The 21,543-nt window shown below is 38.3% G+C and overlaps 1 protein-coding gene across 1 annotated transcript in view; it reads right to left on the minus strand.

The window, feature by feature from the left end:
* Positions 1-11,647, minus strand: part of tox3 (TOX high mobility group box family member 3) — a 39,309-nt gene extending 27,662 nt beyond the window's left edge. Inside the window, exon 1 of the mRNA XM_023429595.2 lies at positions 10,841-11,647. Coding sequence (XP_023285363.1) covers positions 10,841-10,942 — 102 coding nt within the window. The 5' untranslated portion in view covers positions 10,943-11,647. The remainder of the gene's footprint in view (positions 1-10,840) is intronic.
* Between the last annotated feature and the right edge of the window lie 9,896 nt (positions 11,648-21,543).

The raw sequence follows: 21,543 nt of genomic DNA on the forward strand, positions 1-21,543 counted from the left end.
TTGAAATTGTTACTAGTGGCCATTGTAACAAAAAACAGCAACAAACACTGTGTGTTTAGTAAAACTTATATAAGACCAATTTAAATCGCTGAGGGAAAATTTCTGTGAAAATCATCAGTTTTCCTTTGATGACCTGTGACAGTTTGACAAACGTATGGTTACATTCTGTTGTTGGCACATACATGTGAGGGATTGCAAGGCTTAAAAGGGATGATAAACAGTGCACTGAAAAGGGGTAAGCCATCAAATAATGTCTAATAATGAGCTGTTTCATTATAATCCTGTGTGGATAATTATGAGATTAATATGTCAATTCTGGTTTTGGCAGGTTCTGCATTCAGGAGAAGCTACATTCAACACAGTCCTTGTGCCACAATGCAATGAAAACTGTTTTCTTCTTTCACATTAAATCGTGTTTATTTGGTGCAGAAAACAAAGAGAGATGCTGTTATTCTTTTCCAAAACACAACACTAATGCTCTGGGGCATGATTTGTCATTGTTATTCAGGGCTCGCTCACCTACACTTACAACATGATCCTTCTGGATTTTAATTAAGCACCAAGGTACCTCCCAGGGGGTTCTGACTTGGCAAAGGAAACTACTTTGATTTATGTACTACTTTGTTGTTCCTGCTTGAAGCTTGCCTGTTATGAGAGACTGTGGTGATGAATGAAAGAACAGGGCAATTATTCTTATTTGTTAATTAGTTCCTGTTAGGGATATGTTCTTCTAAAAATATCAATACCCACTAATAGTGAAGCTGCACATCCCTCAACCTCAAAACAACCAAACAGAAACCAGTGACTGTGTTAGGACTGTGTAAACTGGGACTCTTACTGTAAGCTGGGCACATGCTCGTAAATGTTGAGCTAAACTTAGTGACAATTCACCACTACATCAACTACACCTAATAGGAATGTGCCTCTGTGTGTTACCAGCAGCATAATACATCAATTTGCATGCATCCACTATTCGTCACCATCTATACAGCAGAAAACAGCACAAATCAGCAAAATACTTATTTGCAGGACACTACAGGACAGTATGTCATTTCAACAGTGATTGTATTCAAGCACAAGTTACTTGCTGTTAAATCAGTAATTAACAGTAAACATTAGTGTAGCTCCAGAGAATTTCATGAGCAGCAGTGCACACATTTGTCAATTATCAATATGCCACTCAGTCAAATGAAATTAACATTTTTATGAATTAAATAAGATTTTATTGTTATGGAAATATCAATGCATGAGGAAAAAAATAAACAACATAAAAAACATTAATTAAAAAACAAACGTGGGGGTGCAGAAACATTATTAACCTGTAGTAAGTTGTAGTGAGAGTGTTAACACTTTTCAGACACATTAACTTATACATACTTGTTAGTCAAAGCTAATAATGTTGTTTCTCTTTCTAGATAGGTATTACTTATAATCACATAGCATTGATTCAATATAAAATATGAAGTACTGGCAAGAGCAGAAACCGAGACTAATGACAAATACTCACATGTGATCTAATATTAATATTGTTATGGTGTCAAGTTTCTTTTACTTTTTATTAATTGACCACAATATAAAAAGTGAAAATTGCTCTTTCCAACAACTTCATTGAGGCCGACTGTGCCACATATCCACATTCACAAATCAAAGCAGCAGCTGAAGACATATCCCATGATGAGGGTTGAAAGTGATGGTCAGCCACCTCAGTGACACAGCAATGGTTTCAGAGACAGACCTTGTACGAGGTCTGCTATCCTAGATGCATATCAGAAGCTAATGGAGTCTCGAAACTACAGGGGTGCTGCAGGGTCTCTACGATTAGCTCGCAGAACTGCTGAAGGTCAGCACTGCTGAGCTGAGCAGCCACAAGCCTTCATAAAACCATGCAGCGTATCATTATTTTCAAAGTGTTTCATTATGGACGGTTAACCTTGGCTAACTCCGACCTAACACTTTAATCAGCTGCCTGTAATGCCTTTGAAACAGTGTAATCATTCAGCTTCTCTTCTTGTTTATCAGCGGGAGACACACAAATGTGGTGGAGCCTATTTCAAAAAAGACGGAACACTTTCCCAAGGCTGTTCAGGTATTTGAAAAGTTTACACCGTGAGTCAGAACCTCCAAAGATGAGGAAGTAGATCAGTTTCCTTGGAAGGAATGTCATTTGAAAGAATCGTCAGTGGCTGTCCAGCGAGGGGAACCCTGCCAATGCTGAGGCCTCAGAGACCTTGATCTTGATTCTACTGCTGCCATCCCACACTATGACCACATGCGAGAGTCGTTGAGCCAGCGGAAACACACACATCACAATAAACGAGGACATGCTGTGAATGAGCCTCGACTTCAACTCCTAAAAACATCAGAAGCTGGCTCAAGAATTCCATGGACCCCATTCATAATCCCAGCTGAGGTTTCAGGGACTGGACCTTTATTATGTGGCTGGAGTTTTTAACCGAGGCCATGTCCATTGTTCCTTTTGATCACGCGACTAAATAAAAAGTAGATCAATTCATGAATACTGCATGATTTTTATGAGACGGAAACTCTGAGCGCAGTGATATTTCAGGAATATTCGAGAGCTTTATTCATTCAAATGAAGGCAATTGTTGGACAATTATGGCTAAAAGAACGACGTCAGAGTGACGCAAAGAGTCAACAGTCCCCCACAGTGTCCCGTCCTGACAGCTGAAACATGATTTACATTTTTATGGTTATGCTTAGACAACTCTTCTAACCAGTTCTTGGTCAGGATATAGTGATAGATAATGATCACAGAACAATGATGAAAAAGGTCAGTGCATCATGCTTCAAGTCAAGTTATCACGGTTCGCACAAATATAAAAGTTATTTATGGGGAGAAATTGTACAAATGGTTGTAAAAAATTGGTGACTGTGCAGAGAATGACAGTGAATTAGAGGCCAGAAATAATAAATAAACCATATTAGACATTAGCAAAGAGTAACTGTTGTTTAATTCCTGTGCAGAAGATCCTTTTAAAAGGTGAAATTGCTCTCCAAGATGGATACACATTTCTGCCAAACCAAGTATAAGGAAGACATAAAGGGCAAACATATTTTTCTAGTAACAGCTGTTTCATTCTCCTCCGGGACTTAACAGAAGAGCGAGACAATCCTCCATCAGTGCAATGTATCAAGAGCTTGATATCATTCAAACAGGACATGAATTATGACAAAAAACAAACTATTCATGCCAATGAATACTCTTATCAGTCACATGCATGTATATAAAAGATTCATTTAAACTGAGGCGGGGTGAGATGGCAGTTTTCCAATTCTGGGAGACTATTAAAGCTCATTTAGGGAGGTGAAGTAGCTTTATAGGCTGCAGTATTATTGCTATGGCAGTAACTGCTCAGACAGACGTCAACATTATCCAACTACCACAAACAGACTGTATGTTTGTGAGGGAGTGTTTGACAATCACTACAGGATGCTCAACATGAACAGAATCATGCGAAAAAGGGACAAAACAGTGACCAATCCTGTTTATTATATCTGTAAGCAATGAATAATTCAGTCTAATCATTAACAGATGTGTTTCAAAGTGATGCTTCCGCAGTTTGCTGTGCGATAAACAGGTTACGTTCAAAGTCAGTCTTCCCTGAACCATGCGGCAGGTTTCTACAACATGGCATCTATTTGACCGTTCAAATAAAAGTTTTATTTACCCCCATTATTTAAGCTCTTTGTCCGAGAGGTCTAAGGGGTATTTGCACACCTGCTACTATTGTCGGTCCTTTTAGCACAACCTGGTAACACACTGCATTATGGGAATGTGTGATGTAGGAGGGGGCCGCTGTAAAGGGTGAATTAATCACACTGCGTAAAATGTAATACTACACACACCTGCAGCCCGCACAGCCTATAATGAGAAAGAAATTCACATTCAAACTGATACAGGAACAATTGTTGAAACAGTGACTAATATTTCTATGAGTAGGCTGCTTTAGCTGGAATGGTCACAGCTAAATCAAAACATAAAATGAAACCTACACTCGGCCAATAATTCTAGTTTGGTTGACAGGACTAACTTATGTGTTACAGGAAATAATATCTTCATCTTGAAAATGTGATTCTGCATTTACCCGACTAGAAGCTGACTTTAGAGAAAATAACAGTAACAGCTGGAGGAAAGAAGTCTGATATAAACAGCGTGGCAATGAATTCAACTCCAGTCCACTCTCGAAAATTTTACCCATAACTGTGTGAGCAGCAGGACATTCGTCAGTGGCCTGTGCTCCTTGAAAAGAGCCAAGGGCTTAAGTCAAGCAAGTCAACTTAAAAGGAAAACAGCAGAATGTTTTGATACAGTCTGTGAGCCCATTAAGAGAATTGGACATTAGATCTATGAAACATGGAATGGCTGCGTCTCTGGAAAGCTTTAAAAATGAATGTGCCTTAACAGCGAGGCTAACCACTAAAGGGACACAACACTTATTGAATCAGCCAACCAGAAGTGATTGACTGGTCCTTTTGAAAACTGCTTAATTCACGGTAAAAGCAGTTTTTTCGGGGCACAGGGACTTTTTTTTCCCCCCTTCCTTTTAATAAGTCAGCAAGGTTGAGGCTGTCAAAGATGTAGTGAGCCAAAACCAGATTAAAACAGTTTATCACAGTGGAAAAATATCTCTCGTTTGATTCAAAAGGAGCACAGTGTTCACAGAAAATAAGAAGAATCCTTCAACTTTCTCATAGACGAGTTCAGTCTCAGCGTGGAACTAGGATTTATGGATGTTTTTGGAGTGGGCTTAGCTTATTTGGCTTTTCCTCAGACACAAAAAAAAAACAAACACATTAGTTAAAATGTGTTTGAATACAACACTGCAATTGATGCCAGTGTGGATAGCCCTTTTATGTTATACTGTATATGGTTTAATCAAAACCACCAAAATTAAAACAAATTACACATTGGAGTTATTAGTGTGCCATGTTCCATTTGCACAGTAATGAAGCATCAAATAATAACATGTTTTGGAGAAAAGTAATAATGACGCAAGGAGCAATTTTCATTCAAGCAATAGATTGTATTGTACTACACATCTAAACTCTACTGTGAATCTGATAATGATAAAAAATAACAGAAAAAAAAATAGCTATTAAAGAAATCATGAAGACAAACCAATGATCATTATCAGAACATTTAAATAGCCATTCAACACTTTGAGGAATACAAGTAACTCCTCTTTTAATGTATGACATTGGATGTCAAAAGAAACAATTTTTCCTCAGGCACTTACATGGTTTGATGGATGGTGCAGCGATGCTGTGTACATGATCAAAATCCAATAACAAATGTGTCTCTCCTGCGCATTCATCCTCTTTATCACTGAAAGAGATGTTTTTGAAACAGCATGTAGCTACACATTTTCCAGCAAGAGACTGTTGTTTTAGTTCAGTGGGGACCAACACTGCCGGGGTTAATCCTCATGGAGAAACATAAAGTCATACACACACGGTAGGCCCACTCTACAAAGACATCCAACATGTAAGAATTGATTCTTGAACTGGTTTAACTGTACTTTGTATTTAGGCCCTGATTTGTCCCTGGTCATGAAATCACATGTTCTTTGTCTACAGCCATTTCAGATGGACAGTGGGTTGCCAAACACAGCAGAAGAGAAACTATTTTAGAGTGTGAGGTTTGTCTAAATGAACAACACAGAGTAAAGCACTGGGAGATGTAATGAAGAGGATTTATGAGCAGTGATGGCAGGATTACAGAAGGTCTTTACGAGTGCTGATCGGGGTAATGGTCTATGTCTGTATAAGATTTCAGGGCCATATTGTCACATCCACCTCATAAACAAAACAGATAACCTGGTCTTGCGTTTCCCACAGGTTCACAATGTTGGTTCAGATTATACTGGAAAAACAGCTTGAAAGTGAGAAGCTAATTCTGAGAGACTTAGCTGCTGCTTGTGCATGTGCATACGTGTCATATGTCTACAATGTCAACATGTTAACATGATCAACAAAGTAAAGAGACTGACAGCTGTGATAATGTGGTGCCACAGGAATCAGAGACTATCAGGCTCATGGTTTAAAACAACCATACAACGTCTTCAGAAACAACCACTGTAAACCCCTTAAAAGCCAGTTTTCAAACACAATTATACAGTTTCCACAAATATGTCTCTGTCACTGATGTGTCCTTGTAGGATCACAGCAACTTTGTTGAGAGGAAATCCATGTTAAGACCCAGTGCTGTAAGTGGAGACCTGTGCATTGAGAAACATCTGCTCTATACAGACATACGTTTAGTGTGGTCTGTTGGACAGAGCAGTCATTCTTAGATGTAGGAACTCCAAGTACAGTATGTGCCTTGGAGTGGACGGACTAAAAATAACACTCTCTAATCTCAGTGGGAAAATTAGGTGTTTAATAAATCTGTTAAACGACGTCTCCTGACAGGCTACAACTAAAAGACTCAGCAACACACATCAGCTATTCACTTTTTGGACACTTAAACATTTAACATGCACCTTGGAGTCATATCCATCAACCATTGAGTTTGACAAAGCAGACAGCCTCTGGGGTTAAACACACACACACACACACACACACACACACACACACACATTTAAAGTTGTGTTTGGATATGTTTAGAATGTGTGTGATGAAATGGCACCAGCTGTGTACACTGGAGAGATGCACAAGGCCCCCTGGTTGAGCTGAGTGTTAACCCCTTCCCTCCCAAGGAAGCAGGGGGGACAGCAGACACAAAAGAAGCTTGGTTTGGACACAATAAAGGGTGTGCTGCTGTGACAGTACAATAATTCACTAAGATCCTTCCCCCAGTTCCTTAAATCTTTGTTTTTTTTGGTTTCCTTACGTACGCATGGGTCAGTGCGAGCCACATGAACCATGAGCAGGTTTCTCTTCCACCTACAGCACATTTTACAGGCTCCATAAAATCCTCTGATAATTGCAGCTGCACCCCTACATCATCATGTCAAGTCTTACAGTCTGAACAACTTCCTAATCATTGTTTTCACAGCACAGTTAGTCTTTCATATCATGGGTGAATGGACAATAAAATACAAAGTAGATGGTGAATAAATTCTCAGGAGTGCTTTATCTAAGTTCAGATTATAAAGGACAAAGTTGTCTATGTGCTGTAATAGAGAATTTGTCTTATTATAAACTTGCATTGCTTAAGTTTTTAGTCCTGGTTGATCTGATGACACCCGCGGTTACTGGTGAAATCAGAAAGTGTGGTTTAATAAAAGACCAAACACAACCTGAGCAGCTACTCTGTCAGAAATACAGAGGAGCAACAGGAGTATCCGTTTACAAGGCAACCAACCAAACTATTAAATGTTGCTTTAATTAAGAATTCAGTCAATAGAAATTAAAATCGCAATCTAATTTCATGCTGAACATGACATGAATAGTTTTCCACAACATGGCAAAGTTGGTTACCTTGCTCAGCTAACATGCTGATGAAAAAAAGATCACCGTTTTTTCTTTCTGTTTTTTCTGTTGCATTTGTGACTACCTATAAAAACTATTAATATATAGTAGATATATAGTATTAAAAACGGGATTTGATTTCCTGAAAATCTCAAGGATTATAGCTTCAATTTAAAAGAGGCTGTTTAAAAAATAATGATAACTTGCACAAAATCTATACTTCCTCTTACAGCGCTCAACATCAACAATGATACAGGTCACACAAGTTTGTAACTTTCCATCTACAATGTGTCTCTGCAACAGTGTCATTAAAAAAACTCTGATGTATGGCCAGTTCTCAACTACAAAGAATTATGATGTCTCTGTGGTGCTGGTATTAGTTTTGCAAATAAACCTCAAGTGTTCGCACCAGTGTAGGTGAAGAGTTTGTATTAACATCTGTTGGTAATTTCAGTCTCTTTTTGCCTGGAGGTAATGAAAGCCCACACTAAATGGATACTGTATCTGAAACATTATTAAACCTTAAGAAAAAAAAGACCAGATGGCCATAAATATGGGCATAACACAGGGTCCCTTTCATGAGACCATTAAAGTCAGTCACGTTTGGCTTTTACAAATAAAAAAAATAAAAAAAACCAAACAGCTCCTTGTCTTTGGTTAATGCTGTGCCTGACTGAAGAGCTGGCCCAGAAAAAAACACACAAGTTTAACTGTCTCATTTATCATTTTGGTGATGCCAGTGATGATTCACTGGCATCACCAAAATGATAAACTGGACAAATGAGAACTATATTATATGTATACAGACATACACAAGTATATACAGGCTGTTTAACTTTTATTAAAAGTATTTTATCCTTTTTTATACTATAATTTTCCAAACTTTAACAGACAATCAGAAAACAATGCAAGCTGAAAGTACAAGTAGGGGACTTGATGGGTATGCCCTTGAGCAGAACTGATCTATGCTCAACCTTAAGTCAGGGAGGTTTAAGAGAAATGGACCCTGCTGTGACAGCACTGTCACCAACCTGAACACTCAAAATCACAGAAATAAACCTTTTACATTTTCTTTAAGAGAGTTTTAAGAGTGAACAGAGTTTAATTCTACCAGATTACAGCAAGTGATTTTTCTTGCTAAATATATTTTATGAGCATTATTCAGCTGTGTGAAGTTGTGGCATGTTCCTCTTCGGGACTGCTGTTTCTCCTTCATCTCAGAGCCAAAAAACAGGCAGCTTCATTAGTCATGACTGCAGCACCTAATTAAGTTTGTGCCACTCGTTTGGATTTTTCTGTAAATTTAAAAGAATCTCTGATGTTTCAAAGTGCCTCTGGGCCCTTCTTGTCTCTGTTGTCATTAAAATTGAACATTTCCTGTGCCAGCCTTTTGAGAGGGTATTGCCTGTTTTCAAATCAAAACTGTGAATCTAGTGAAAGTTGTTTGCAAAAAAGGTGCTGTGACAGCTTATAAATAGATGTAAGAAGTAATGCTTTAGTTCTGTGTGACTTGTAAGCATGCCACATCTTTTGGATGACTAACCACTCCGCATTGTGCTACCTTTCAGCAAGTTGATTCAAATAAACTGGAGGCTTATTTGAAAGATGCATGCAAAATAATCTATTTGTTCACCATGGAAAAGCTTTGTAATTAGCATGAAATGCATCCTTTGTACCCCCCCCCCCCCCTCCCCGACTCTCTCTCTCCAAAATAACTGGTAGAGATACTGGATAAGCACCTTCTCACCACTCTCCCCTCTCTCGCTCTCTGCCTCCTTTTGCATTGTGGCCAATTACTGTTACAGATGGAAAATTTCACTTGACCTGGGGAATGTGAGCAGGAATAAAATCGCGCTTCGTCTCTTACACCAATTCAAAGCAATGTAGTTAAAATTTCTCAAGGCTGATGAAGACATGATGAAATTGGGCACATATGACAACTTGGCCACATGACAAAGAGCTGATGAAACACTGAGAAACCTGGTAACTGTTTTGAGCAGCATCAGATTGCAAGGGCTGAATAATTTGGGAGGGGGAGGTGTGTGTGTGTGTGTGTGTGTGTGTGTGTGTGTGTGTGTGTGTGTGGAGGGATGGGGGATGTAAGGGGTACCATTGTTTAGACTTCATAAAAGCAGCCCGCCGCTGTTGTGTGATTTTTGCCTGTCATAGTGATGTTCCCTCTTGCTGTGGAACATAGGAGTCAAGCTGCTGATGGATCACTGGCCTAATAGTTCAAGTGTTACATCACTGACAAAATATCACAAACCATCAACTGTGTTTTACATAACCTCAGTCTCACATTTGAGAGTTAATAAACTTGTCATTCCTCATCAATGTTATTATTAACAACTCAGAAACAGCACTGCACACTCTGTATACAGATGTAGCAAGGTGAATACAACAACTTCCTGCATTAACATTAACAATGTTAAATGCAGAAACTATGCTATCCAACCTGAGAGAGAAAACTATGCTGTACATCATGAGGCTGTTTTTATTAGTATGACAGTCTGTGGGTTTACTGAGGCCATGTTTAGATAAGATAAGTGCACAACACAGCGTATTGCTGACAATGAACACATTCATACTGAACAGATAAAAAGTCTGCTGTCTATTTCTCTTTTTGTGTGTTTATTTCTATGTGGAGCTGTGAAGTTGAAAACTGATAATCAGAGTTCATTTCAGGCACTATCTAAAAAAGCAAAAAAGAGCAACCCCAATTTGTTAAAGCTAGTGAAATACTCTGAATAAAAGTTAAACAGCCTGTAACTTGATGATAATGTTGCATTCAGATTAACACAAGAAATCTACATGCCAAAGGGCAAACAAGTGTTTCTATGACATGCTATTTAACATGTTGAGAACTGAAACTGGATTACAGTGGAGCAGAGGAGTTTATCTGACACTTGATACACTGCATCATACTTTGATCACATTTAATGCTCACACTGTAGCCTAATGTAGGTTGCTGATGCAATGATCCACCACTGATGTTGAGGAACATGAAACTGTGTATCCAACAGCGCCTATGACTGTGGATCACATCACTCTATAGTGAGAGTTTAGCGGTGCAGTGAGGCTGGACTGAGCCACACAAAAAGTAACACAGAGTCAGTGCACTTGCATTGTACTCTCCTTTCCATTAACACACAACAAAGTTTGCGGCAAGGGAGGGCAGAATTCATTAGGCAACTTTAGAAAGGCAGTGGTAATAGGGAGGAAGTGAGCTAAATGGAGACAATTAGCAAAATTAGCATATCACTTGTTTTAAATCAAATATTTTTTTAACAGATTTTCACTCATAAAAAGACCAGATGAGCTACGGAGTTACGGAGCACGGTTTCAGCACCAGCGTGGACACACAACACAAAACTAGGCTAAAGCACAAAACAGATGGGTTTCTCACCTTATTGAAGTTGTAGTAGCCCAAACAGTGGGCAAAATCCAGGTTCTGTGGATCTCCTGGAATAGAATTTCCACCAGCAGTCGGATAAAATCTTACATCCATGATGTGAGGGAGCCGCGCAGCTGTAGCTGTAGCCTACTCTGCACGGAGCTCAATTTGTTTCTGCCGTTTACAATCCAAGCGCACAGAGACAAGGGAGACGGAGAAAGAGAGGCAGCGAAACTGACCCCAGCTTTGTTGGGGTAAATGAGATACTGCTGTAGGGAGAAAGGCTTCGGGCAAAGTTTTGATATTCCTCTTCTACGCCTGGTTCAGCCGCTTCATTTCTGAGGAAGAAACATGAAGGTTGGACTGAGCCCAATAAGCTGTCGCTCAAGGAGCAGTAGACGCTGTGTGCCCATGCATTTACACACAGCTGCTGCTGTATACAAAGAAGCCACGAGACCGGCGACTGCGCGTGGGTCCACCTCCTTTTTCCTCGCGCTTCGGATGCAGGAAAAAGAAAAATGAAAACTGAACTTGATAACCACCAAGTAAGTCCGCCCGTCACAACAGTACGCGTACACAGACTATGTGTACTTGTCCTTCGCTGTGTCTCTCAGAAGTTCATTTCTCCAACTTACAAAACAAGTTGGTAAACCAGTTTAAAACTAAGTAGCTAGCTGGCCGCACGAGCCCATCTGCTAAATGCAGCGTTTGGAGGGTTTGTAAAACAAGCAAAACAACACTCCACAGATGGTGCAATTAGTGAATATGATGTAGTACACTGAGTGTCCCGGTTCTGCCTTTGGCTCTGCCTGTCGTAGTGATGAACAAGGCAAAATGTGTGAACAAGCCAGCCACTCCCCAAACACACTAAGCCACTCCCATGAAAACACTGCATTTAAGTCCATGTGACATGTTGGCATATGATAATTGATTACAATTACAGCAGGCTGTTCTCATATGTACCGGTACATTTTATTATTTTAACATATGCAACATCAGTCCTTGCTGTATTTTGTCATTTGTCTTTTGATTTGCAAACAGAAGCACAATTTGGAAAACCAGTTAAAAATTTTTTATATTTATCATTCAGTGGACAGAAGATTTTCTCACCCTGAGGGTTACAAGAGTCTTTGACGATTCTAGAGATAGGCTACCAGAAGAGATCGAGTATTTTAAATGAACATCTGAAATTTTCAAACATCACCGTTTAATTATCTTTTAAGGAAACCAGTGGTTACACATGTGACCTGAATGTATGCTAGTTACAGTAATAGGGGAACAAAGTCGGGCTAACTTTGAAAAAGTGGATACTCTGATGTTCTATCAAACAGTTGAGCATTTTGAGCCAAGTATAACTTTACATTTTATCACATTTTCACTTGCATCACCAATGTTAATGTTAACAAGGAGCTTTCAATTTAAATGCACCTGTTTTAAACTTAATAGTGTTTGTTTTTGCCTTTTCTTCTGTGAATTTTCATTTGTACTCAGGTGTGACCACTGGAATGTTCTTTTTCAGTCCATCGCCTAAGATATCTAATGTAGGCTTTACCAACTAGATGTTAGCTGAGACTATCTAACAATTTACGGGTTTTCCTCCAATCTTTTTCCTTTTTTTACTGTTTCTGTACACGATGAATTAGAGTCATAAAGTCCCGGAATAAGGGCTTTTTTTTTCTTATGTGGAAACATTTTCAACTTGCATGCACATGGCTCCTGTTTGTGCCACCCCAGGCAAACTTGCGAATGCTTGCATGTTTTTCTCAGTGTCTAGACATCCATACCTTTATCCTTGTATTTCTTTATGTCAAGGTTTAGTGTACATAAAGAAATGTGCAGGATGGCAGGAATTTCAAAGTAACCAAGTGCAAATAAATGAATGAATAAATAAATACATTTGTAAAATGTGTAAAATTTGGGAAACAAACCAGAGTAGGATCTGCGGCATTGTAGAGTTAGCTAGTGTTATTGCAGAAAAAATAACAGACAGAAGCAAGTTGTTTAGCTGAATCTTTGTTTTTTGAAAACTGAAAGGTGTGACACACCACACTTCCCTTTTTCTTCCCATTTATTTATCTTAAAAGTCTGCATGCACATATCCCTGTTGCCTTTATAATTTCTTTGAATAATCTGTTGTTTTTTTTTGTCATTTGGCTAGGTTGTTTTCCAATTGCTTCCTGCTGTTTTTTTGTTCAAACATCACCTGGGGTTGTGTCCTCCATTTGACCTCATTATCTAACTTCTACATTAGATACACTTGCTTTCTATTTACAGTATCTGCACTTGTTCTCCTGCATGCATATTCAGTTGCACTACACTTTTATGCACAGTAGTACAGTATAATCATCCAGATGTGCCATATTCATCTCTGCATTTGTCAAGCTACTGTTCTATATTGCAGGAAATTGTAATGTATCTCTCTTTCCACAAACCAGACGTCAGTCAGACATTTGCCATGACTACAGCCCTGTTTGTTACCCCATACAAAAATAATGGTCAGATGCAATAATAATAATCAGCTATTTAGTAATTATCAAAAATGAGGACAAAAGACAAATATGAGCAAGTACCACAGCTAATGGGAAGGGCGGGACGGTGGTGCTTAGAGGCCACTAGGAAAACAGAACGCCCTGTTCTTGTTATTATGCTAAATGCAGTATTTGAAACTGTTTTTTGAACTTTCATGATATTAATACACGTGTTTTAAACATGTTATATTGTAGTGATTATTCAACCAAATGGGATTCATACACAACCTTGTGCACCTGCCTGTAAATGCTTACAGTGTGCATGAGGTCTGTGCTTATAGTACAATTCTCCCAACGCACGTCTCAGTTTTCTTCTCAGGGTCTGAGTCAGAAACAAGTTTTTGCAAGTGTTTCTTTGAGGCAGCTGCTGGAAACTGTTATTTCCAGACAATCAGATCAGATATATTATTTTTCAGTGGAAGTACTTCACAGCATTGGAGGAGAATATGTGTACACAGGGATGTATAGAAGCCCACCAACTTTAAGACTGTCTGATCAGGTTTATAGGTAGCTGTACTGTATGAGTGAAAAAAACAAGTAACAATAGTTTATTGTTTACCGGTGAAACAGTTGAAAGGATTGTGTAAAATGAAAGTCATAAAGAAATAGAAAACAAAGCCTTGAAAGTAAAACTGAGTGCAGTAAAAAACAAAACTCAAAAAAAATGTTGACAGTTTTAAAGGAAATATGTATCTGGTTACTGAAGAATTTTCAGAAACAGGAAATTGTTTATTATAGGAAAGTGTACAAAAATTAAATACAACTCTTTGTAATGTAAAGAAACCAAGACATATTCTGTTGTGTAAATATTAGTCAAGATGAACAGTTCATTAGTTGAACTTTAGATGATAATAATCCACCCAAATATATATGTGTATGTATGTATGTATGTATGTATGTATGTATGTATGTATGTATGTATGTATGTATGTATGTATGTATGTATATAGTGTAGCCCTCTTCATTGCAAACATTATGACTGGCCATATCAGGAAAATCACAGGCGTAATTAATGCTATTAATAACACCTGAGCCTTCCCTGCCAAGACATGTCAAAATGTCTGCAATAAAAAAGGTCCTTTATTATTACCGTGTACATTCTACAACACAAATGAAGAGATGAATAAATATAGAAGTGGTGCATTTACTGCTCACTTTACCCTTGTTTTTTATTCTATTTTTTCCATTCACCTGTCACATTCATCTCTCCAGAGTAGAAAGAAGAGGCCAGAATAAACATGAAAATCAATGCTACCATGAGGAAACATAAGCAAAGCTTTGCCATTATGTCATATTTGTCTGTAAATGTCAGATTTTAGTTATATTCACTATTAAATCTTTGCTTTGAAATATGTCAAAATGTGCTCTCTGTCTACCATATTCTCTTTAAGTGAGCACCCAGTACTATTTATTCTTAACAATTCTTCCATTTATCTTTGATGACACAGCTTCAGTGTAACCTCTTACTCATTGTCCGTGGGGTGTACCAAGGTCTAGTGTAGAAAAAATAACAGGTTATTCTTAATTGGTTACACTTGGAATAAATCAGACTGCTTTTGATATTACTTGTGAAACTGAGTGTACCCAGAGAGACTGTGTATGTGAATAGAAATTTCATGACATCATGGGTGCATTTATACTCTCTCTTGGAACAGGGGTTAGAAATAAAATACCTTTAGACGAAGTATGTTGAACTAGGAGTGCTTTTTTCTTTATTAAATACAAACATATCTCAGACACAACTTCTACTTCTTGTTTAGTCCTTCTTCCGTCAGCGCTTTTAAAGTCATATTACCTCTGGCCTTTCTACTCTGGGAATTATTAGGGTACACAAAAACCCAGGATACGTAATAGATTGTATAGGTCACATGTGCCATACTGATGTATTTTAACTGCTGAATCTTGTTGTGACAGTACTTACACCTCACTCTAACTGACTAATACATTGATGTTTATAACATTTAATGACAATACTTAACATTATATATAATAGAAATAATAAAGTATTTATATACATTTTATTTAGAATAAGTCATACAGTATTTCTTTAAATATTCAGATATTGTATGTTTGTTTTTCCTACATGATGGTTCTTTTAAACACTTGTTACGAGATAGACGAAAACACTATGCAAGTGGGATGCGTGTTGGCAAGTAACATACGCGGGCTTAATCAATGACATACAGTGCTAAACTGTGCTGTGCTGTGCTGGGGGAGATAATCCTCATTTGAACACCCTCCAGTGCTTGCTTAGAGATGGTCAACAATCCATGATAGTAGCCAAGAAATCTACTTTGTAATTATGGACACACTGATGCATATGCAAACCATTTTTCGTCATGTTTCTGTTTGATAGTGGCTCTTGCATACATAACGAAGCAATACCTTCACATACTACACACACTGATACGCCCACTCAATCAAATCTCATTCAGTCTTGCACATACAGGCACATAAAAAAAACCCACGCAGTCTCCCACACACCACATATCAGATAAGCAAGCTCCACTACATTCCCAATTCAGTCTGGTTATTGGATGTTTGGTTTTCAATACAACAAGTACGAGTGTGGTGTGTGTGGTTTGGTTGCTGTTGTTTCTTATTCCTGTTTTTAATGTTGCTTGGCTGTGCAGCGAGGGAGCGGAATTAATTTCCTTTCTGATGGTTGGGTATCAGTGTCTCAGCCAGATGAATTATGCTTTTTTCCATATGTCATTTCCTCTCAGCCTGGCAACACTGGAACCATTTGGTAACGTGAAAACATTATCTTTTGCTGGCTCCTGCTCAGATTCAATTAAAGTCATACAGAGGAATTATATGGAGGTACAAAAGAGTAATAAATGCAAAATTATTTATTAACCAAATAATCTTTATTTACTGTATGACCCCCCTCATGTTAAGTGTGTGATGCTGTCATTTTGTGACACCTTTACAAATAACAGCTGTCTGGTATATAAAGAAAAAATGTGTTACAAAACAAAATTTGCTATCTCCATCTTTTGTCATATTAAATCAAGTTTAAAGTCATGTTCAGGTATTTGATATGAGCATTATGTTACATTATTTTGATTGCTATCATCATCACCCATGGAGAGCAAAGGTACGCTTCAGCTAAATGTGGTTTTTAATTTAGGGGCAGACGAAAATATAATTTAGTTATCGGGAAGTATTATAATGTAAAAACAAAAACATATAGGAAAAGTTCAGTACCAGTGAGTTACTGTATAGTATTTTAACATAGCCACTTTATCACCAGAATAAAGCAGTAAAACTAATTCACTAAATAATTAAAAGTGAAAAAGGATAAAAAGAAAATGTAAGTGTGCCTGCAACTAAAAATGTATAACATAATACAATATTGGAAATACTGAACGAAGTTGAAGTGGCAGGTGAAATACAGTCAGTAAAAGAAGGTGAAATATCAGTGAAAACAGAAGTGCTGAGAGAAGCTGAAGTTTGAATTTGAGTGTCAACACCGAATAAAGTTGAAGTATTTAAGTGTAAGCTCTGAGTGAAGCTGAAGTATCAGTTGAAGTGAAAGTGCTGCAAGGAGCTGAAATGGTGAAAGTGTGATAGACTGAGCTGAAGTGTGACCACTGAAAACAACCACTGAACTCTCTGTTAAACAATCAGAGATGAAAGCAGTTGAAATGTCAGTTGAATGACACTGCAGCTAGTTGAACTGTCAGTTTACTATGAGAAAATTCTTACTTGGTGAAAATGCTTTTAGGGGTCTTCTTTGGAACATGCAAAACTTCTTATTTACCACAATTTAATATGCTGTCTGTGACTTAATAAAATTGATAAATACTCTGACCTGAGTAAAATTACACTGAACTGGCTCCACATTTACTTCAATTGCAACCAAATTACTTTGTCCTTTCGTTAGAATATCAGTAAACTGAACTGTGCTGACAACATGAGGAGCTATAACTTTACCTAGACTTGCAGTGGACTCGCAAATTCCCTTACTATTGTTACTCAGTCAGCCATGTCAAATGGTTAATTAACTTCCTTTATAATGACGCTTTTTGTTCCATAGAAAAAACATTGTTCCTATCTATCCCTTGTGAAGGGTCTTTAATAGTTTATTTTATCAAGCGAGAAATGGACGACTTGTCTTACAAGAAGCATGACACAACCAAAGTGGGGAAAAAAATGTTATTGAATTCAGAGCATGAAGTGTTCTCTTCTCAGACAAACATCATACATGCCATTAGAAGTGAAAAATGGGCACAGTTACAAGACTGCATGGTCGTTTCTGTGGAGTGTTAGTGAACTGCCATTCCATTGAGACTTAAAACAGACACACACATACACACACACACACACACACACACACACTCATCACTGACAAATTTAAGTCTGACACCCTCTCAGAGATAGACAGTGGCCTGCAGCAAGACAATGAAAACATGAGGGATAACACACTCAAACCTCACAGCAAATCATTACACAACTCACTTACAACTTCCATCACTGTTCTGAATACATGTCTCATATAAAGTATGATAATAATTATGGTCTTCAGTTATTATCCACATTTTATTAAAAACTGTTAAAAAGCTGTAAGGCTGAAAGGAAAAAAGCAATAAAACTTAATCAATGGTGTTACAACAGTAATCTGTTTAGTAGGTCAGAGAACATGTCTCTCTGTGGAGAATGAGTTTTAGGCCTTAAGACATTATACATCAGCTTTATCCTTGTGTTGCCCTTGTGGCTAGATTCTTTAAGTAATGATAATAGCTACAACATGATCATGAAAGCGGAGCTCTGAGAGTTTTGCTCCAAGATAAAGTCTCACTCTAATATACCAGTTAGCTATGAGAAAGTTTTTATGTCTGAATATATTCATTTATAAAACTGTAACATTTTTGATAGTGGCAAGCTGAATAATATTCTTTATTAGTTCACAAGAATGAAACAAAAGTACAGCAAAGGCATCGAACATAGCATAGACTCAGTTATAGTAAGTACAGCTGTATAGTCTAATGCAATCCAATACAATTGTTCTGCCGTAAATGTCTACTTTTATGATGCCCACAGTAATAAACACTACACATTTCTGACAATGTCACCACTGAACATTATTAGCTTTGTAAAGATAGATGGTATGGCAGGATTGTCCAGGTGGATACTGAGTTATTTTTCTATACTTTGCACATATACTGTATATAAGTGCATTCGGAAAGTGTTCAGACCCCTTCGATATTTTCACATTTTCTTGTTGCAGCCTTATGCCAAAATCAAAAAAAAAAATTTTTCCCCCCATCAATCTACACTCCGCATAATGACACATTGACATAAGTATTCAGACCCTTTGCTATGACACTTGAAATTTAACTCAGGTGCCTCACATTTCACTTGATCATCTTTGAGATGTTTCTACACCTTGATTGGAGTCCACCTGTGGTCAATTCAGTTGATTGGACATGATTTGAAAGGCACACACCTGTCTATATAAGGTTTCACAGCTGACAATGCAGATCAGAACAAATGACCCATGAGGTCAAAGGAACTGCTAGCAGAGCTCACAGACAGGATTGTGTTGAAGCACAGATCTGGGGAAGGCTACAAAAAATTTCTGCTGCCTTGAAGGTTCCCAAGAGTACAGTGGCCTCCATCATTCTCCAATGGAATAAGTCTGGAACAACCAAGACTCCTTCTAGAGGTGGCCAGCCAGCCAAACTGAACAATCAGGGGAGAAGGGCCTTGATACATGAGGTGACCAAGAATCTCATGGTCACTCTGGCTGAGCTCCAGAGATCCTATGTGGAGATGGAAGAAACTTCCAGAGGGAATGCACTGTACCAACAGTGACTTCAGTAAGTATTGAAACCCCTTTGCTTTTTCCCTCTTTTGTGTTGTAGATTTAATTCTAAATAGATGGAATTGCCATATTCCCCATCAATCTATACCCAATAACCCATAAGGACAAAATGGAAATGTTTTTTGGAATTACTTGCATTCATCCTTGCATTCATCCTTTCCTCAATTCTGACCATTTTCCCTGTCCTTGCTGCTGGGAAGCATCCCACAGCATGATGCTGCCACCACCATGCTTCACCATAGGGATGGTGTTAGCCAGGTGATGAGCAGTACCTGGTGTTCACCAGTCATGGTGTCTGGAGCTCTGCTCAAAGGGTTCAGTCTCATCAGACCAGAGAATTTTTTTCCTCGTGCTTTCACAGTCTTTTAAATGTCATTTGGCAAACTCCAAGCAGGCTGCCATATGCCTTTTACTCAAAGAAGCCTCTGTCTCAGCCTCTCTACCATAAAGGCCTGATTGATCGTTTGCTATTGAGATGGTCATCCTTCCGGCAGGTTCTCCAATCTCTGCAGAGGACTTGTGAAGCTCTGTTAGAGTGCCCCATTACTCAGTTTGGCCAGACTCTTAAGAAGAGTCCTGGTGGTTCCAAACTTCTCCATTTCACAGTTATTGAGGCCACTGTGCTCCTGGGAACACTCAAAGCTTTAAAAATGGTTTTATACTCTTGCCCTGATCTGTGCCTCTCCACAATTCACAGAGGTCTACACAGAGTTCCTCGGACTTCATGGCTCAGTTTTTGTCCTGACATGCAGTGTGCACTGTAAGCAAAAATGGCAAATTTTTCCATTTTAAAATAAAATCTACAATACATTACCAGTGTGCAAAAACTCAAAGGTTCTGAAGCCAGCATATGTTATGGACCATTATTTAAAGCTACAGTAATTGTATTTTTACATTAACAATGGATCAAATTACTTCTGTATTCGTAATGTGACAAGTTGCTAATTGTGACGAATCCACAGAGAGTTATCACCCAACACTGCAGTTCCCCTCAGCTCTACAAAGCACTTAAGCACCTTTCAGCTCTTTGTTTTGGTGTTACAGTCCACAACTCAACTGCTTTGGTTCACTCTCACTGCTCCCATCGACCTAATTGTCAACCAAAGCAGGCAGCTATTTTCAGGGCAAACCTCTGACAGGTTCTGTAAGCCACCTGCCCAGCATCATAAGTTCGCTATACGACCTTTATAAGATTTCAATATGTCTCTACAGCTTATTCTGTCTCATAAAGTATGATAATAATTATGCTCTTCCCCTGACCAATATACATGTCATCACTATACAGTTGCTGCTGCAGTATTTCCAAACAACTTGCTGGCGCTGCTGTCCTGACTCAGCTAGCTAACAGTAAGTGGCCAAAACTTTACTTTCTATTTTAAATTGACTCTAACAGCTCAGATTCAAGGTCACAATTGTAGCCCATGATATCAGAGATGGCACCAGGAGCTCTTTGGGCCTCACCAGATTCCTGCAACCAAACTGAAACACTGTTGGATTTGAGTCTGTTGAATGCTACAAACAGCAGATAGCATCTTGTAATTTCTCAGCCTGCAAAGATTTTAGCCCCCCCCACCCACACTCACCCTTATTCCCTCCCTCCAACCAACATGTTTGTGTTTTATGCCGAGCCCTCTAGGCCCATTACCTATATTACACTTCTCAGTAATAATGAGGGGGATTAGACATTAAAGGTAAACTAGCTTCATTTTATTCTTTTGTGCAGTGATATTCTCAATGCTGAATCATATCTGTACCCCTTAGATTTCCACACAAACGTGTGTAATACAATAAATGCCCTAGTCACCGTTTGTTTTTAATTCATGGACATGTTGATGTATTCAGAGACTGGTGGCAGGTATGCTGTACCAAACATTATCCGCAAAACGATAGTAGATTTTGTGGTGGGTGTTCTTCCCACTTGATATTCATATTGTGCATTGAATTGAAATGTGCCAATATGCCAGGACAATTTAATCAGTAAATAAATTTGGTTACCCTCTTCATGAGTTGCACACAAAATTAAATGATTTGCTTGTGTCCCAAATGAACCAATAATGAATAACACCTGTGCTCTAATTAAAAAGGAATAACAACCTTTTTGTTGCTGGACATACCGCTGGCTATTTTATTACAAGTCTTAGGCCTGTGTGGACCAATAAGAAACAAGGACTACATACTGACAAATCTGCAGGACACTTCATTACATTATTCTCAATTAAAACCTGTCCTCAGCAGCATTAGTCATCTTAGCACTCGTCATTCATACTAATTAGCGCTTGCCTTCCTTGCCACATGCTGGAAGAGGATATTTCAATATCCCATTAAGCGATTCCAAGATAAGCCCTTGATTGACGTTC

The sequence above is a fragment of the Seriola lalandi genome, unplaced genomic scaffold (genome assembly GCF_002814215.2).
Source record: "Seriola lalandi dorsalis isolate HSWRI2012SDOR001 ecotype SW California unplaced genomic scaffold, Sedor1 jcf7180002054898, whole genome shotgun sequence".
Lineage (NCBI taxonomy): Eukaryota > Metazoa > Chordata > Actinopteri > Carangiformes > Carangidae > Seriola > Seriola lalandi.